Source organism: Thamnophis sirtalis, unplaced genomic scaffold (genome assembly GCF_051295495.1).
Source record: "Thamnophis sirtalis isolate CommonGarterSnake01/CBP01778 unplaced genomic scaffold, rThaSir2_p1.2 scaffold_6, whole genome shotgun sequence".
Classification (NCBI taxonomy): domain Eukaryota; kingdom Metazoa; phylum Chordata; class Lepidosauria; order Squamata; family Natricidae; genus Thamnophis; species Thamnophis sirtalis.
The window spans coordinates 63,695,998-63,716,569 of NW_028261386.1; the positions used below are offsets into that span (position 1 = coordinate 63,695,998).

General features: G+C 37.0%; 2 protein-coding genes across 2 annotated transcripts in view; both read left to right on the forward strand.

Annotated features, from left to right (window-relative positions):
* Positions 1-8,061, forward strand: part of AHCTF1 (AT-hook containing transcription factor 1) — a 54,719-nt gene extending 46,658 nt beyond the window's left edge. Inside the window, exons 32-36 of the mRNA XM_014052311.2 lie at positions 1,127-1,302; positions 1,965-4,008; positions 5,505-5,638; positions 6,025-6,119; positions 6,993-8,061. Of these exons, the coding sequence (XP_013907786.2) occupies positions 1,127-1,302; positions 1,965-4,008; positions 5,505-5,638; positions 6,025-6,119; positions 6,993-7,197 (2,654 nt within the window). The 3' untranslated portion in view covers positions 7,198-8,061. The remainder of the gene's footprint in view (positions 1-1,126; positions 1,303-1,964; positions 4,009-5,504; positions 5,639-6,024; positions 6,120-6,992) is intronic.
* A 1,226-nt stretch (positions 8,062-9,287) lies between these two features.
* KIF28 (Kinesin-like protein KIF28P) overlaps positions 9,288-20,572 on the forward strand; it is a 37,850-nt gene continuing 26,565 nt past the window's right edge. Inside the window, exons 1-7 of the mRNA XM_087717995.1 lie at positions 9,288-9,527; positions 10,855-11,058; positions 11,761-11,796; positions 13,948-14,172; positions 14,698-14,852; positions 16,535-16,646; positions 20,177-20,244. Of these exons, the coding sequence (XP_087574121.1) occupies positions 9,372-9,527; positions 10,855-11,058; positions 11,761-11,796; positions 13,948-14,172; positions 14,698-14,852; positions 16,535-16,646; positions 20,177-20,244 (956 nt within the window). The 5' untranslated portion in view covers positions 9,288-9,371. The remainder of the gene's footprint in view (positions 9,528-10,854; positions 11,059-11,760; positions 11,797-13,947; positions 14,173-14,697; positions 14,853-16,534; positions 16,647-20,176; positions 20,245-20,572) is intronic.

The following is a 20,572-nucleotide window of genomic DNA, read 5'->3' on the forward strand; positions in this document are numbered from 1 at the left end:
CTGCAATCTCATGATTACATTCTGGGTGCTTGGCAGCCTCTTCACACTTTCAACTGTTTGCCAAGCACCCGGCGATCATGTGACTACCGTTTACAATCTTCTCTGCTGCCATTTGCCAAGAGGACTTCCCTTTTTCTGTCTGGGCTGGCTGAAAGAGTTGCACTATGCTGAAATCCTTTGGCAGGCAGCTCTTTTGATCCATCTGCCTTACGACCCAGGAGATCTCTTAACAATTGCAACTGAGTGTTGAGATTGTGATTGTTGAGCAAAACTGTTCACATGAGTTTCCATGAATGTCCATTTCGCTGAACTACTGAGATTCCAGTCCCACTTACTGGTCGTGATAATCACCGCAAATTTAATAAGGATTTTGTTTAATTTCATTCTTCACTGAACTGCTTTTTCAGTCCATAATTCTTTTCAACATCAGTTACTTAGAATTGAGTGTTTATTATTCAAATTAAAATTGAAACTATCAACTTGGAATAATATTAGTAGGTCAGGTTTTTTTTAAGCATAAAAATTTAATACTTGTAGAATCTCCTGAAAAGGTGGGACTTTGCAAGTATAAACTACTGAGTGAAAATGTTTTGTTCCATATTTTTTTCATGGAAAACCACTCAAAAGTCAACCATATTAATCTGCATTTTAAATTACCCAGATGCGTTATAGAAAGTTATTGCATCTATGCTCTACCAAGAGTCTGTTCCTATATCTTGAAGGAAGCTGATTAAAAATACTGTATGTGTACAGACTTGTGAAATTTGTATAACAGACAAAAATTTAACACAACAATACTGGTAGGTCATTGTAATCTTGCTGCAAAGAGTTAAAAGGCGGCTAATGTTCATTTTTGAAAAAGATGTATTCCATGGTGGAACAGATACTTTAATATCACTTGCTATAGGATGAACACACAATAAATATTCATTCTGCTTATCCCTTGAGGAGAAATAATTTAATATTAGCATTTATGATGTATAAAGGGCAAGAACAAATTTGATTATTACATTTCTATAAAGGAAAGATGAAAAATATGGTTAAAGGGTCTAATCATAGTATTTATCAGTAAAGATTTCATTCAGAAACAATAAAATCAAATAATGTCAGAAAATCACTTTTTCAGCTGTCATCAGTATTCCTGATAGTGAAGACATTGCCAGTATCCATTCAAAAAATGAGCTGGAAGAAAGAGAAGCAATAGATGAAGGTGAATTGGAAAAAACAATCCAAGAGGAACATCTAATAGTCCTGCAAGAAAAAACATTGCCTAATATTGACTCTGAAAATCAAAAAGTGGATGTAAGTTAACTTCTTTTTATAGCACTTTTACATGATTAGAAAACTGGTATCACACTTAATCCTATGTTACTAGTAGGGGCCACAAATTTCTATACTATAGAAATTTCTATACTACTGTATATCCTTGGATGACAAGCTAGTAGGTCTTGTAGTTAAGGCATTAGGCTAGAAATCAGGAGATTGTGAGTTCTAATCCCACCTTATGCATGAAATCCAACTGGATGACTTTGGACCAGTCACTCTGTTGGTCCATGACATCAGACTCGGGTGACAAGCCAGCCAGTCAGTTCCTGTTGCAATAAAATGGATCAACATTTAGTTCATCCCAAAAAAGTAGATCCTGCACCCGTAGGGGAAAAAATATTAGGAAAGAAAAAAGGAGGCAACCATGGTGTATATTCATAAAATGATTTTAAAAAACTTTCCTAATTATTATAAATAGGAAGCAATAGCTTCCCATAAGTTTGGGAAGCCAGAGTATACAATTTCCTTTTGAACATTTTTGCTGGGGTTACTTTGCAAACCAATGCATGGATTGCTGAATTAGCCAGTGAAGTATAACTTCAGAAAATCTGAAATTTTGAAGAACAGTTATTCATGGTTATTATATTTCTTGAAAAATACTGTGTAATAGAATTCAATTTATGTGTTTTCTATTTTAGCTGATGGGAGACGGAAAACATGAGATACAAGTTTCAGAAGCTATAGAAGAAGAAATCCCATACAATGAACTGTGTTCCTCAAGCAATCTCAAATTTCAGTATCACTGTGACAGTGTAGAACAACAATCTGAATTGCTTGAAAAAGATGCTAGTGCTGAATCTTCATTTACTGAAAGAGATGGAGAACTTCTGTGTCAGAATAATTTTTCTTTAATATTAGAAGGTGATGATGAAACTGAGATGGAAGACTCTACAAGTTTGCATGCTTCTCTGAAACCAGCCAGCCCAGACTCGGGGGATAGAAGCAACAACCAAGAACTTACTACCAATTCTGTGTCCACAGTAACTAGTAATGAAATACCACAGAATACTGCTGAAGTCCTACCTTATGTACCTGAACCAATTCAAATGGCTATTGCTGAAAATCTGTTAGATGTAATCAAAGACACAAGAAGTAAAGAATTTTCAGCTGAGATAATAGAACAATCTCTTCATGAAAGCATAAGCAAGAAAGTATTAAATTTATCCCAGGGTCCTATTCAAAATGTTCATGACACAAATAGTGATGTAGACTTAAATAGAATTGAAAATTTGATGCCTGGTATAAGTTCAACAGATCAGGCAAATCAAAGTCTAAATATCTCATGTAATGAAAAATCACTGACAAAGAAAAATAAACCAACTATATTGGCAACTCCCACCCTAAGGAGAAGTGCTAGGCGAACAAAGACGACAACAAACATTTCTGAAAATCTACCATATAATTCGGAAGAACCTCAAGAACAGCAGATTCTCCAAATTCCTGATTTTCCCATTGGAGATGTGAAGGAAATGAAGAGTGAGTTAGAAATCTCAGAAAATGTTCGTCCTGTTTCACCGACATTTCTGGCAACCGTTACCACAAGGAGTGGAATTAGAAAATCAAACAAAAGTGTATCGAAACGTTATGGGCATCTACGCAGTGATCTATCTTCTGCTCGCCAGAGGACTCCTAGAATTACAAGAAGCGTAGTAGGAAATCAAAATAGTAATCAGTTTATTATTGATCATACAATACAAATGACAGTCACTCCTAAAAGTGCAACAAAACTAAAAGCTATCGCCTTGCAACTTGCAGAAAATGTAATTTCAGATCAGGAGGTCGAACCTCAAGGAAAGCAGCTGTCCATATCACCCAAGAGAGGAAGGAGAAGAAAGCATGGCGTATTGAAAGTAGCGACTCAGGCAGAAACCACATCTGAGAAGCTACCATCACCTAGTCCAGTTCAAAAGAGTAGAAGTAGAAAGACCAGTCAGCCAGAAACATCTTTTAAACATGACATGCAATCAAATGAATCACAGCTATTGGAACAAGAGAGAATACAAAGAATAGGTACATCAGAATCAGTTTCTGATCAAGAAAGTAGTCTTATTGAAACATCACGTATTGAACCACCACGACGTAAAAGAGGTAGACCAAGAAAAAATTCTTCGAATGTTTCGGCAGAATCACAACTGGACTTGTCTCGGTTATCTTCTTCAGATGCTGTGTCCTCAGTCCATAAACGCAATACTAGGAGTGGGGCTGTACATCTGTCTACAACCTCGGGACATTTACCTTCTCTAGAAACTTCTATAATGAAAACCCCAAAGAGAAGATCCTCAAGAGCGACATCTCGAAGTGTAGCGAAAACAGATATAGAAAAGTCTAACCTAAAAGAATGTGTTATTCATCCAAGTGAGGCAGTAGCTTCAGAAAAGAAGTCTGAAAACAGGCGGGCTAGGATAACTAGAATTAGAAAGAAGAGTACGTTGCCTTCTGTCTCAGAGACAAGTAGAGAGGAAGAACATTTGCTGCTAGCAAATGATAATGAAGTGGAATCGGAGACTACAGATGTGGCCAAGCTGAGGCTTGGCGAAATAAAAGAAACTTTGACACACCAAGCTAGTAGCATTAAGAAGACAAGATTAACCCCAAAGAAAGTAAAACAGTCACTTTCCCTGGATATAAATGAAACCTTCTATTTTTCTCCTCCTCTTACTAAACTCACAGAAGAAACTAAAGGTACTTGAAATTTTGCTTCAGAAATTCTGTATAGGATAGTCAAATTGTCTGCTCTGCATGAGGGTTGATCCAAGTCTAGAAAGAGTGCTGCATGATACATAGCCAGAAAAATGTTTTCTGCTGAAAATAGATTATGCCTTTTCCAGATACAGTCCTGCAGGAAAGTAATTTATGGCGTGGCTAAAAGGACTTGGGAAGAGGAAATTCACAGAAATTGTACAGGTAGTCCTTGACTTACACAGTTCACTTAATGATTGAAAAAAGTGACTTATGACCATTTTTCACACTTATGACGGTTGCAGCATCTCTGGTGACGTGATTTACATTCAGATGCTTGACAACTGACTGACATTTATGACGGTTGCAGTGACCCGGGGTCATGTAATCAACTTTTGCAACCTTCTGACAAGCAAAGTCAATGGGGAAATCAGAATCCCTTAACAACTCTGTTACTAATTTAATAACTGCAGTGATTCACTTAACAAATGTAGCAAGAAAAGTCGTAAACGGGGGCAAAATTCACTTAAGAAATTTTTCACTTTGCAACATACATTTTGGGTTCACTTGTGGTCGTAAGTTGAGGGCTACCTATATTTGCTTCTGAAGCATATGCAGTGAATAAAAATGTGCTTGTGTTTATTGATACATTTACTAATGGTAGAGATCCCAAATTCGAATAGAAAAATACACAAACCTATGAAGAACTGTCGCACCAAAGACAGGTATGCTGTCTTGATTTTTTTCTTGTCAGCATCATAACATCTGGTAACAAAGTAGGGTGCTGATTCAAACTAAGTTTCAGATGCTGAAAAAATTAAATTGATCAAAAAGAGCCATCCAGTTAACAAATTCCAGATGTAATGTTTCTGGCAATTGGGGAGAGGTTGGAATCCTAACCAAAACCTCCACACACGCAAGTTCAGTGTTAAGAAAAAGGGAAGGATTGAACTTAAGACACTTTATGCCTCTTGATTCTTTGTCTCAGGTTTTGTTGTCTTTTCCACTGACCAACCCTCATTTTTTTTTGTGAATGAAGAGAGGTAACCTCTATTTATTAACTGATGGAGAGGGATAAACTAAAGGAAGAGTGCTTCTAAGCTAAACTGAGAAAATGAAGCCTAACATTTCTCTGAAATATAAAATAGTTCTAAGAGCCTACAAAGCCTCAGTGCTAGTTGGGGGATTAATCACTCCTCCCTGTATTAATTTTCTACTTAGGAAATATGGTTTGGCTTAATTTGTGCCAGACTATTGATAGCAATAAGATGCCATCCTTTGGTTTTCAGTTCAAATGGGACCTATGCAAAAATGAGTTATATAGTATTACAGTGTCCAGGGTTTAAATTTTTTCTCTTCCATTAAACAGATCCTGGGACATCTAAATATGGACCCTTGTAGTTGATTCACATGATAAACTGCTGGATGCAGGATTGTGGTTGAAATTGTGTGCCTCAAATGTTTATTTCCAAAGTCAAGTTTATGGTTTCTGCTTTTAGGTGAAAAAACAGTGACACCTGTTCAATTCAAAGGTGTAGATACAGATTTGGCTTCTAAGTTCGTGTTCTCACCCCCTGTCCTGAGGTCCAGGAAAAAGCAGGTGTCCAGTATTTCAAGGATTGTGGAAGATCTGGTAAGTAATTTGATCATTTCTTCTGTATATATTCAAATGTTCTTATATTTCATATACCATAGGCAAAGTTGATAATTAAATTCTGTTAACTTACTGCTCATTGTATCATTTTACCATAGCAGACCATTCATTGGATGTCTAATTCCTAGCCCTCTAATATTCACTTTCAGTATGACAACAATTCCAAAGCACTATTTATGATTTTTCAATTTGCTAACAGTTGGTCATCTTCAACAAATACTTGGAAAATGTATTTTATTTTGTTTATCTTGTATATTAAGGGTCTTATGGGATTTATCTATTTTGGATTTAAAGTAAACTTTTAAAAGCTAGAGGATAGAGACAATGCCTTCCTGTTTTGCCTTTTTAATATTATTTGTTCTTAGGAATTGCCAGTTAAAGAAGAAAAGCATGCTGTTTCAGTAGAGGCTTTAGAAAAGCAAAATATTAAAAGCAGAGCTACAAGATCAAAAACAAGAAAGTATGTAATGGTTTCTTTTCTAAAATAGTTGTTTCAAAAAATGATTGTCACATTAAGTCCTTTTTAGCTGCTAGAGATCACATACATTTTCTCCATGACAATCTATTCCTAACCTGTTATTTCAATGGTACAGTCCTCACCATTATAATCAAGTCCATCCTCCTTGCTGTTTATTGTCATCTCCTTCTCTTTCTTGCCATGTTTTTTCATAATAATCTTTTCAAGATAGCTGATAACGCTATATAATCGTGATGGCGAAAATATGACACGCGTGCCACAGGTGGCAAGAGACCCCTCTCTGCGGGAACACAAGCCATCGCCCCAGCTCAGTTCTGCTGTGCATGCGCGCATGCCTCCTACCAGCTAGCTGATTTTTGGGTCTCTGCCACACGTGTGGGTCGCATATGCATGGGGGTGGGTTGCACACAGGGGTCACATGTGCAGGCATGGGGGTTGCAAGGGAGTTGCATGTGCATTACATTATGGCTGCGCAAACACGCTTTTGGCACGGTGCCATAAAGGTTAGCCATCACTGCTATATGATGTATCCAAAGAGGATAATTTCAGCTTGTTCATTTGTGACAAGTGAGAATTCTGGATGATCTGTTCAATAGTCTTGGCTTTTCTTTATTTGTTTTCTTGGCTTTTCACTGTATTTTCAGGAGTCTTCACTAATACCATAGATCAATATTCTTCCTATCCTGCTTCAAAAATAATATATATGAAAAAAAAATTCAAAATTAGTTGTATATGAAATATGGCACATTGATACATTTAATATTTACTTATTGCAATGTGAATTCTCAACTTGATTTGTTACTGTGTTTTCAGATATAGTTAAATTAGCTTTAAAAATGTTCTCTTTTCTTACAGAATCTTAGGGAAAGACAGTAGTTGGTCACCCCCAGCAATGGAAATCAAGTTCATTTCGCCCTTTGGCACCCCTGCAGATGAAACCAAACAAAAGCAAGGGGATTCTGTGGATAAAACAGAAAAAGCTGTTCAAAAAACTGTTCGTAGGAAGGAGAAGAGACTGTCTAGCTACCCAAAGCCAGTTGTACGGAAGAAGATGCTATAACTGCTTTTAAAAATGTGTGATGTACACCAATATTTGTAAAGTCATCACATTTGTGTGGAATATTAAGAAAAAAATCATCTAATTTGGAAGATAATTTATATAAATTATTGTAAATTTTCAGAGAACTAAAGATCTTCAATAAGTAACTCCGTATGGAGTGTGATTTCTTCAGTCAATGCAGTTTTCTATTTTATAATATACTTCGTACATTTATATAATATGTAAATAAATATTTTAGGAATGTTAAATAAAAAATGTATACTTAATGATTATTGTCCACTACATTTTGGAAGAGAATAATATGGATGCAGAATGCAAATGACCCAAAGGGGATTTTAATTACGACTTTCCACTGTTGGTGCCTCTGATGGGAGGCCAGCATTCTTTTTTTAAAAAAAGTTTGATCTTATAAATTTTTTAAAATTTAAATTTCACACTTTTAGAATTTTTAGAAAATATGTTGACCTCATGGGAATTAATACTAGAAGTTATCCATCATAAATAAAACCTTATTCTCTCTATTCAACATGTATTTAATTGAAGAAGTCAGAATGTAAACCATTGTACTGAAGCTGTGCAATATTTTTTTGTATTTGTTTTAACTTGGGAAAGCTGCTCTTTGATTTAGAAAACAAAATCTCACCTCAATTGTTTTTTTTAACTTGATGCATCAGCAAAAGGTTCTTAACATTCAAGGTATTTATATTGTCACAAGTATTCAACAAGGGACAGCATTTCAGGGATTTCATCTACTTAAATTTAGTTCAAATTTGATATTTTGAGATGATGCATGTTTTATAGATTTTGTGGTTACTAGAGAAATGTTACCACAATTTTGCTAAAATAAAATTTGTCTGGAAATACTCTTCTGTAGTATTCGACCTATCATTGCAGCACAAAAAAGATGTAAAAAGGCTGAATTGAAATTATAGTTTAAGAGAAAAACAGTGCATAAATAATTCAAATAGAATTTTACATAAGTTTATCAACATTCAGGTGTATTTTTGAAGACCAATACACAGTAGCAGTCAACCTAATCTAATGGAGCTCCTCTTAGAAATAATTTATCAGTTACCTTAGACAGGTGACAAGTGAAGATATAAATAATGTATTAGATATAAAGCACCAAGTAATTGTGCTGCAGACCATCTTTTTTAAAAGAATTATCCAAGCAGTGTTCCGGATATAACTGGTGCTTGTACACTATATTTTAATTCCTTGAAGAGTTTAAGATGCCAAACTCTGACAGTGTGAAAGTAGCAGTACGTGTCAGACCTTTCAACCAGGTTAGTTGTTCATTTTGTGTAGTCTATTGTTTTTAAGTCATTGGGTTATTTGTGTTGTAAAGAAGAGAGATGAACAAAAGGCAAAAAAATGGGGAACTTGAGTAGAAACTTTAGAAACTTGGGTCTGGTAACGGCATCAGCAGCAGAAAATAATGGGTTAAATGGGGAGACAAAGTGAAACTTGGTCATGATGTTTATACTACCCAAGTTAAATAGACTATCCCTTCCTGGTGGTACCAGGCCTAACTTCACTTTTCGGGCATTTTTGCCTGAGGCTATCAATGCTTGATAGGTGGTTTTGTTAAATTTGCAAATGTGCTCTGCCTTGGAAATGTTAGGCCCTTGAGGCTCAATACAATAAGCAGTTGTAAATCTGATTTCAATTTCCTGTTTATTCCTAACAAAAAAATTAAAATGAAATAAAATAACAGGTGTTATTTAATGAGACATTTAAAAGTTGGGTTTCAACTACCTGTTCAGCTGGCAAACCCAGAGGTTCCACAGATGCTAGCAAGGATTTCAAGTTTGGAGACAATTCCCACATGTGTGAGGAGAACATTAAAAGCATGTTTTTTTTTTAACCTATTATAATTTTCTTACTCTAAAAGCAATAGAAGATAATGCACCTATAGAACTCTTCCATTTAAGATTTGGTAACCCACGACAATATCCCATATAACCAAGGAAACTAAGAGTTTGTGCTGGTTTTTACTATTGTATTTAAAGATTTAAATAAAAACAAGTTTAAAAAAAATTAATCAGGTTCTTCCAAAATGCTATAGTCTAAACTGAAAAAAGATCAAGTTAGCAATTCGAGTTTTAATGGATTTAAACTGACTATAACTTCAACAGAGAGAGAAAGATGCAGGCAGCAGATGTGTGATTTCTATGAATTCCAGCACAACAAGCATACATGATCCTAAAAATCCAAGTCATGTAAAGTCCTTTACCTTTGACCTGGCATATTGGTCACACAGTGGATTTTTAAAGGACAAAGATGGCAAGCTTGTTTCATCTGGACCGAACAGCAGATATGCTGGGCAGGTAAAAAGTACTTTAATATTTTCTATTGAGAAAAAAATACAAATATTTATTCCTCATCAGTTGTGATGACAAAAACAGATTGCACAGACTAGCCAATAGGTAAGCCTGATAATCCACAAGCCCAGTCACAGTAAAATTTTAGTGCAAAGTAAGTGATTGCAGTTATTTTTATACCTCATGATTTAATCCAGGGGTAGTCAACCTTTTTATACCTACTGCCCACTTTTGTATCTGTTAGTAGTAAAATTTTCTAACCGCCCACCAGTTCCACAGTATGGTGATTTATAAAGTAGGGAAGTAACTTTACTTTATAAAATTTATAAGGCAGAGTTACAGCAAACCCCTACTGCCCACCATGAAAGCTGGAACGCCCACTAATGGGCGGTAGGGACCAGGTTGACTGCCACTGATTTAATCAAAAGCCCTCTCCCCCTCTAACCATTAGAAGGAAATTTAAATTTAATTCAACTCTCAAACTGGTTTAAGTCAATTTTTCAGGTTGGGGATGTGGAGGTAGCTGGATTTGGGTTCTTCAACACTTATTTTCTTATGAGCTTCCAAAGGCGGCGTTTTCCCAACAGCTATAGAAACAGAGAAATGGAAGTGTAGGATCCAACTTCAATTTTTTTGTTTCATACATGAGTTCCTCCTTGGTTGACAGAAGAGGTAAACCAAGAGGAACACAGTATGTGGGTATTACATTGCAGTCTAAATTGAATAAAAACACGAGCGTCCTAATTCAAGGCTTGTTAACATTATTTTCTTGGACTGCCATGTTTAACATGTTCAAAGTCCTCACTGCCTAGAGCATAGCTGTGCAATTTAGACATTAATATGGAAGTTTGAGGATAATTGAGATCCTTGGTACGACCAGCTGCCATTATTCTCTCCTCTGCTTCTTATCTGAAAAAAAATTGTTTATGGGTGATGTAAACTTTGTATTTCATTCTACATTTTTCATTTATTTTTTCCTTAACCAGTGCTATCAATGCTATCCAAGTTAAAGGGGTGAGACAGCGTCATAATGATGGCTCTGGAGGCAGTTTTGGAAAACCATCCAGAAACCCATGAGACCTGAAAGCTAATATCGGGGAAACGGGCGGGGGGGGGGGGGGAGTGGCAGGGGAAAGGTGCCCACATCTCCACTCTCAAGAAATTATTTTTGTTTAGGTATTTCCTTAACTGGATGTATTTTTCCTTGAATGTCTGATCCGACATTTGTAGGTATCACCAGATTAAGATATAGGATTCATTGTGGTTACCCAACATCACTATCGTTTGTGCAATTTAATTAAATCTGGTAAAACTGAATGTTCTATCATTATAGAGGGACATTTTTCATGACCTTGGTGAGGGAATTCTGGACAATGCTTGGCAAGGTTACAATGCCACTCTTCTGGCTTATAGTCAGACCGGCTCAGGGAAGAGCTACTCAATGATAGGCCATGGTGCAAACAGAGGCATAATTCCAGTCATATGTGAAGAGCTGTTTAAAACGATTCAAAATCAAGACACAAATAAACAATATCAGGTATGTTCAAAAGTTCAGGCATTGCAACATAGCTGACCTATGACCCATTTACAAAAATATTTACATATATTGAGATACTGGTTTATTTTTATCATAAATGGACATAATGTCCCAAGGCATTAAAATACTGCAAGACCTGAAGGAATTGATTGGGGACAAATTATCACAGGAAAAATCTATATAATTGCTAATATTGATGACACATAATCAGAGTAAGATATAACAGTCAGAAATAACAAGATTTTTGAGGGACAAAGAAAAACGTTATTTATTGTGAAAATTGTATATATGAAAATATTTCAGATCATCCCTGTTCTATTGTATCAATAAGGGTCCATCTCTGACTGTTTTTAAGAAAATGTGTCTTCCACTTGAAGAAGAAATTATGGATAATGTGACTCTACCTTTTGCTATACAAGTTTTTTTTTTGATAGACACATTCATAATAAAAAATTAAAATCTATGTGGTGACAGCCTTTGACTATAGTGCGTGTGTGTATAGTTAATACATTGGAATGTTTTAAATCTTAAGCCTAAACAGCTACTTTCCGAACAAGAGGGAACTCGGATAGAATGCAACTACAGAAAAAAAACTAGGTATATACAATAATGCAGAACTCTGTAGAATATACAGCTGCATTTTTCTAGTTAAATAATAATGGAACTAATAATCTATCTTGTGGTATCTTTTCCCTTTTATAGATTACATTTAGTATGCTGGAAATATACAATGAACAGGTAATTGTACTTGACATTGACATTTAGCTTTTTTTTCTTTTTGTGATGAATTTTAATAGCTTCTTATGGGAAGTAGCATTGGTAGACATTAAGAATCTGAGTTTTCCTCAGAGGATCTTTATAACAATTCAAAAACAGGATTGATGCTGAAAGGGCTGAAAGTCTAATTAATAATAAAAAAAATAAACTTTCTGACATCCCCTCTTCTTCCCAGCTAGACTGTCTTAGCATTGGTCTTAGCTTATGTAATTCCCTTCATATTGCCCAAAAATAAAAGGAAGGTACTCTTAACAACACAAAGCTGAGTAAATCTTGTGCCAATCCCGAGACACTAGCGTAGCTGGAGTTCATATTATCCCTGAATAATAAGCCCAACAGGGCTTTTTTTAAAAGTTTTTATTAGGCAAAGATTTAAAATGTTGGACATACTGAGGTATTTCAGCATAGTCATTTCCATGGAATTTTTGATCTTACAGCAATAACAGTTTGTATCCATTACATAGTATGTGTGGTCAGACAAATTATCTACATAGAATCCCTTTCATGATATAGTTACTATCAGTACATATACATATCCAATTCCTATCTTTCGTACAATATTAATACCATATTTTCCAATTCTTAACTTATCCATGTTTCTCTGTCCCAGAATTTTGAGTGCATGCGCTAAAAGAAGCCCTCCCCAAAAATAAGCCCTCCCTTAAAATATTGCAACACAGCAGCAGCCATGAGGTGACGACTCGCCGCCTCTTGCACCTCAAAAATAATAAGACTTCCCCGAAAATAAGGCCAAGCACTTATTTCGGGGCTCAAAAGAAAATAAGTCCCTGTCTTATTTTTGGGAAAACACTAAGTATCTGAGCAATCTTTAACACAAGGAAGGTTTTATGAGAAATTCCATTACAAAACCAATGAAGTCCACCCTACAGTTTGTGAAAAGGAGTTTATTGAGAAAGAGAAAAAGGGAGAATAAAGGAAAGAAGCTGCCATAAAATTCCAACTCTATGCAACAAGCCTAATTAAAACAGGTCACTTACCAGGTTACTGAATGTGAATATGCTAATGCATTTCAAGATATGTTCACTCGGAAAAATATTATTTGGAGATTCCTTTTAGATGGTCTTAAGTAAGATCTTCTGCTCTGTGCATTCATTTGTAGGTTGATAGAATGTCAGGGATCCTCTAAGTGAAAGCCAATTTTATTTGATAAATTTATATTTTCTTTGCCAAATCAAGAACAATGCTTGATCCATTAATGTATTGGTTTTAGCCAACAAATCAGAAGTCATCTAGGACAGGGATGTCAAACTTGTGTCATCATGGCAGCATCACATGACATATTACAATTTTCCCCTTCACTAAACCGTGCGTGGTCATGGTTAGCATGTGATGTGTCTGAGGCCACAAGTTTGACGCCCTGATCTAGGGGTTAATACACCACCCCGTAATTCTTGGTGGAATTATCAAGGAGTATTCTGATTTATAAGTACACGGTGAAAGGTTCTCTGGGCAGCTACCGTACACTAATCAAATCAAATAAAAATATTGAGCATAAGAGAAATATATTACACTCTAGTTAAGGCAGTCTTTAAGAATTCAAGGATCAACATGTTGCAGAGGGGGGGTTAAAATAGAAAATTGAACATGCCACATAGAGGCAGTTAGAGAGGGGTGAATTGACTCTCAATCATCTTATCCAACTTAACTTTCTTCAAGTGTTACTATTATATATAATTAAAATAATTTTCTTTGATATATGAACCAAACAATCTGAATCATTGCTACTGGTCATTTATTTTGCATATTTAAAACATAAATGTTAGAGAACCCCCACAATATGATCCATACATCTTTAGGCAGTCTTAGAATTCCCACAGGGAGAATCAAAGAGGGTTGGAACTCCAGTATATCTGAAAGATACCAGGTTGGGAATGCTGATTTGAATATTGCTGCATAGTCATGTGCAGCCAACAGAAGGAAATATATGGGCCTCATAACCATTGAAAATGTTAAGACATGTTTTGCATTTATCTGCAATTTCGTTTAATCAACCCGATCGCTTAAAATCTTTAAATTTTAAGAATGCCCTTCTCCATGAAATGGCAGCTTATCTTTTTCCCGTTTTGAAATTAACTTTTTCTGCCCTTCCAGGTAATAGATTTGCTGTCTAAAACAAAAAAGTATGGTGGACTCAAAGTTAGAGAAGACCAGCAGCAAGGCTTCTATGTAGATGGTTTGAAACTGGTGCCTTGTGATAGTTATGCTCAAATTGAGAGGCTCATGGAGCAAGGCACCAAAATAAGGACCAACGCTTCAACCAGCATGAATACCACCAGCAGCAGGTCTCATATGGTCATCACCATTCATTTTAAACAGGTACAGGAAAGCCACAGTTGCAGACTAGCCAAATATGGCATGCATACGCAACAAATTAGGCCCAGATAATTACGGCTATTTTGAGAAAACATTTGCCTGTTCTAAAAGTCCATGAAAAATGTATGTTTCTTCAAAGACCGTTTTCTTAACCCATGGAAATTTGACCTGTAGTATGGGTTTGTTTATGTCTTACGTTAAATTGGAAAGTGATGTCTGAATGGTGAGTTGAGCCACATAAGCTGACTTCTAAACCCTGAATCCAAATTAATGACATACTATTACTATATTCACATACAGTAGCTGGGTTCCCACAACATGTTGAATGACATTATTTGTTGTATGTATGTTCTTATTTTTATTTTACGTTTAATATCTGATAATATCAGCCTGTTGTATATTTTGATGGAGATACTGAGTACGGCAATGTCTTTTACATCAATATAAATAAGAGAATGAGAACTTACAGCATTTCTGAAATACCAGGTCAACACTGCCCATTTCCTTTCTCAATATTATTTCCTGCAGATTTTTCTGAAAGATGAAATCACAAAACAGTCCATTATAAATCTAGTGGACTTGGCAGGGAGTGAAAGGCAAAAGTCTTCCGGATCAGAAGGCGACAGACTAAAAGAAGGAACACGTGTAAATCTGAGTTTGACCACCTTGGGAAATGTCATCAGGTACACAACCTATGTAGTAATCTGATCTATGTATTGGCTCTTCCTCACAGTTGCATTAACACTAATTCTGCCAATAAAAAGTATACTGACATAATCTCTGCTGCCTTGCTACTGTGCCCCTCTCACAGTGCTGGTGACTGGTGATGTCCAGTTTTGACACAAAACAACTTAAGAGTTGCAATCATTGGATTCCCCAGCTGCATTTTTGTTGTCCCTGAAGAATCACCTTCTGGAGGAAAAAGCAACCAACAATCACTGTAAGCCTATGGTAGCCTGGGCTCAGATTACAACTGGCACAGCTTTAGCCACTTTTAAAATTATCTAAATCAGGGGTTTTAAACTCACATAGTCATGGCGGCATCACATGACATATCAGGACTTTCCCCCCCTTCGCTAAACCGGGCATGGGTGTGGCCAGCATGTGATGCATCTGACCCATGGCCCAGGAGTTTGACAACCCTGACCTAAATGATAAGTCACTAGCAGCATCATTCCTCTGTGCAACTTACTATAACTCAGGCTATGGATCTAGTGTTCTTCTGAAAAAACTTGCTTAAACATGTGTCTTGTCTTGTATTCTTTTTTAATATGTGGCATAGAGGAGCAGGCTGCAGCAGTCATCAGGGGTTGGTCACATTTCAGTCCCTGATTATGTCTCCACAATTTTGTCCACAAGGCAATTCACATCATTCAAACTGTCAGAGTTGTGTTGGGAGAAGAGGAAAAATGTAACTTTAAAACTGAATAAATATGCACTTAAGTTGCATCCATGGTGGGCTGGAGAGGTCTTAAAAGTGACATCATCAGTTTTATCTCTTAAAATGGTTACCTTTTCCTGTGATTAACAGATGTCTTGAATACAAAAGTATAATTTACCCGTTAATTGATAATATAATATTAATATACTATTACTTTCTGTTGCCTAGCCTTATTGGAGGGTCAGGGGTGGAGGCAGTCCAGACACTGTCGTCTCCCATCTGTAATCCTTCTACTGATGCTTTTTTATTTATTTATTGGGGTGGGAGAAATGACTAAAGTAGTGGTGTCCAATCTTGGCGGACCTGTAGACTTCAACTTCCAGAATTCCATGTTGGCTGGGGAATTCTGGGAGTTGAAGTCCACAAGACTTAAAATTGCCAAGATTGGACACCCCTGCTCTAAAGGGTAAGCTAAAATCAGAGTACAATATTTTTCAATTAGATAATGCCTTACTATTCATATGCCCAGTGAATGTCATTGATTATTGTACAAAAACACTTGGTCTGATCCAGTGGTGGGTTCTGGATCCCAGTGCAACTGGTACGGGGCAACGGGGCCTGGCGTCCACCACATGAATGTGCGCAGTGCACGCATGCGTACTTACCATCTGCAATGCTCCACGGTGCCTCCGCGATGCTCCAGGTGTTCGGCGGAGTGTTGCATAGGCACTGTACGTTTTGTGCACATGCGCGGAAGCCCCGAAGAGCTCAAATACAGGTAAGGACGGCAGGCGGGCATGTGGGCCCCCTGGAGCACCATACCAGAACAGTACCCAGTGCTTCTGGAAGGCACTGATACGCCCGTACCAGGGTGTACCGGTCATAACCCACCACTGGTCTGGTCTATGTCCCCTAGATCTTCAACTGCATTTTTTAAAACAAAAAAATCTGATTGCCTTTTCCCATCTTTCATTCTCCTTTTAGTGCTCTGGCTGAAGCTGCCATGGGAAAGAAAGTGTTGCATGTCCCATACAGAGATTCAGTTCTTACCAAACTTTTGCAATCCGCATTGGGAGGAAACAGTAGAACTATAATGGTAATGTGTTATTCCATATATCCTGTCTTGTGGAGGTTGAAAATTGTGTGTATGGGGTGGGGGGACATCTACTTTCTACCCATCTTAAACCATGTTTGTTTCCATAAGGCATCCACATGGTTTTCTTTAGTGATACAGTGCAGAAATGCCTAGCATTGCTGGCTTTGGGAATTTTGCTCTTTTACTTCCTAGCCATGCCATTTCCTACTGGCACTAGCCAGGATTTGACTATCATGAGTTTTTCAAACTCATCTGTTTATATACATTATCTGCTTACTAAAGTAGCTCATTAAAACATATCAGGCACAGGTGGAGAAGAGAAATTGCTTTACAATTGGTTGTAAAGCCCTACTGAAAGGGTTACTTTTCCTCTCAGTAAAGTATTCATTTGTATACCACCTTTATTATTTTTACAAATAACTCAAGGAGGCGAATATATCCACTACACCTTCCTATTTTCCCAACATATGATATATTGTAACAAGCTCCTTGTATTCTTGCAAGTGTTTATAATTGATTAAATTAGATATCCATAGCCCAAAAGCCATACAAGACAGAACCAAGTCAAAACTTATATTAATATTTAGTGATTACTTATTAAAAGTAATTGCCTGTAAAATAAGGCAGACTTGTAAAATTAATTCCCCCACCACTAAATGAAAACTCAAAGCATTATCTAATACCCAAGTTTATAAATGCAAGAAAAAAGGGAGCTGCTTATTCTCCTAAAGCAACATGGTAGAAAATAGTGGTTATCACACAAGAAGGAATTACACAATGATCTCACACAAGAAGGAATATACAGCTGCAAGGTATTCTATTTGGACTTCCTCTTCCACCATTCTTTTATGCTTTTCTCGAAGTACCAGTAGCAATATAAGCATATGCACCTGGAAACAAAACCAAAGCTAAAGCTTTAACAGAACAAAATGCCAGTTTCTGAAGGATTCATCAAGAAACTCCAGTCAATCCTACCTTATTTAACTTTTCAGGGGCTTCTTAGGGCTTTTGTGGGAGACTGATTGCCAATCATCAAAATGTATAAACAAATGCACACTTACTCTGTAGTAACTCCCACTGAATCCATGCCTCCGATGCTTGCATAAGTAGGCACGCATAGCCTATTGCTATGCTGGGGTGGCTCTGTTTAAACCAGTTTACTCTTTCTAAGCTCTGGTGTGGACATGATTCGTGAAACACAGAACTAGTAAACAGGTCAGGAGAGACTTTTGCGTTGGGCTACAAATACAGTGAAGTACTGTTCCAATGAAATGCATGGCTGCTTACTTTAGAGAAATCCCATTAGTTCAGTGACTCTTACTCCCAGATAATGAGAAAACCAGTCAGCATGCTGGCCTCTGACTCTGCGCCTTCCTCTCCAGGTGTTGAGAATGAATCTCTCTAGCCAGGGAGATTTTCCACCACCTGCGGCTCCTAATTTTGTTTGTGTGTGTGTTTTTGTGTGTGTGAACTCATTTGGGTGGAAGAGGTGTACTCTGTGGTTAGAAGAGGCTGTCTATTAGCTTACAGTGCAGAGCTCCTTTTGACTCCTCCCTCCATTCAGTTTTAGCCACTTTGCATTAACAGTGTGCAAAACAAAATGCACATTTGTTTGCTTTCAAATCATTATGAGCTACTTAAATGAATTCCTAGTCCATATAACAGGTGTACAGTAATTTCAAAGGGAAGGGAATTTTCTTTTAGGTGAATTGGTGTGCTTCCCATCAGCCCCCATACTGTTTTGTTCTTCATAATAACTTTCTGGTTTAATGTTGTGTGCCCTTTGAGATGCTGGGCTTCAGGTTCAAGTTACCACTCAACCTTGGAATTCACTAGATGATTAGGCCCATCAGTTGTTCTTAGCCAAAGTTTCTTCACAGGATTGTTGTCATTGAAATAAAATTAGGGGAGAACAGCCATCATAAGCTCTCAAAGATGATATGGGCTTTAAAGGCAAAATATATAAATCAATAGTTCAAAAGGAGCCCTCACGAAGGATGGAAAAAGCAAAGAAGAAAGTGTGTTAGCATTATCCAAGACTCAGCCTTTGCTGACAATATGAAAAAAAATTATCTTACCTAGCATCCATAGAAATTAGGAGGACACTCAAGTCATCTCTTTGATCCCATCTGTCCTCCTAATCCTGGACGTTCCGTCCTATTTCCTTCAAACTTGCCAAGCATTTTGTTCTTATTCAGTCATCCACTCAGATACAGATAGTCTAAAATACAGGTAGTCCTTGTCTTATGACCACAACTGAGCCCAAAATTTATGTTGCTGAGGCGGTTGGCAAGTGAATTTTGACATCTTTTATGACCTTTATGACCTTTCTTGCCACAGTTGTTACTGCAGTTGTTAAGTTAGCAACATGGTTTTCAAGTGAATCTGGATTCCCCATTGATTTTGCTTGTCGGAAGGGCACAAAAGGTGATCACATGACCCCAGGACACTGCAACCGTCATAAATATGAGTCAGTTGCTAAGTATCTGAATTTTGATTGCATGACCATGGGGATGCTGCAAAGCTTGTAAGTGCAAAAAATAGTCATAAGTCAATTTTTCAGTGCATTATAACTTTGATTAGTCACTAAACAAATGGTTATGAGTCGAAGACTATCTGTATGAAAATTTCTGATCAAGGGAGCAATAATAATTTATTTAATCTGAGACTAATTGTTTAATTCTTCATAGATTTTTATCTACTCTTATGGCTGGGTAATTCTGAGTGTTAAAGTCAACAAGTCCTAAAGTTGCCACAGTTCGACATGCCTGAACTAGAGTATGCATAAAGTTGTAACAGGATATAAATGACATGAGATAGATAGATAGATGGATGGATGGATAGACGGACGGACGGATGGACAGAGATAGACATAGACAGAGGCAGAGATAGAGATAAAGATAGATGATGGATGATAAATGATATGTAAAGGATAAAAAACAAATTCTAACTTTGCGTCATCTGGTTTTTTGCAGTTCCAAGGTTGAATTAGGGGTTATGGTTAAACCATAAAAAGTGCTAAAATCACAAAATATTAAGGGCTTAGAACAGCAGTTCCAAACCTTTGCAGCTTGGAAGCCCGGCTGTGAGGGGAGAGGGGAACATAGCCCTTGCACAAGTGGTGGGCATATGTGCACAGGTCAACTTGTGCGAGGAGTGGCTGAAAGTGCCCACTGGCCCCCTGCTCAGACAAGTTGAGCTGCGCATGTGTGTGCTCCAGCCGTTCCCTCACATGGCCCAATTCCAAATAGATTGTGGTCGGGGGGGGGGGAGCCCTGGCTTAGAAAGTGTGCTTGCCTTTTTTATTTACATAAAAATGTTACACTATCAAAGATTTTGACTGCTGTTTCCACAGTGGACCAATATTTCAATCTGTGTCTTTTCCACAAATACTGACTGGGTAGCATTTCTCCAGGGGTAGCCATGACACTGCCAGTTAGCAATTTCCATTCTGTGAGTAACGTTCATAACAATAACAAAATAAGTTCCATGAAAATGTATTCACATTTAATATGTTTACATATTTCTAGATTGCAGCAATTAGTCCAGCAGACATATGCTATGATGAGACATTGTCAACTTTGCGGTACGCTGAAAGGTAGATTGATTTCACTTCCTGTAAAACGAACGGGTAAATTAGAATCCAATTTGAGACAAGGAATTAACTATTAATAAACTGTATTTGACCACTGTATCAACTGGAAGACCATGAGTTATAGTCCCGCCTTAGGCACAAAGTCATACTCTCTTAGCCCTAGGAAGGAGACAATGACAAACCATTTCTGAAAAACCTTGCCAAAAAAACTGCAGGGACTTGTCAGGGTAGTTCTGAGAATTGGACATGATTAAATAGGAAAAAACCCTGTTATTTATGCCACATGCCATTATGCAGAGTATCTGGTATATTATTAGCACTCAAAACATTT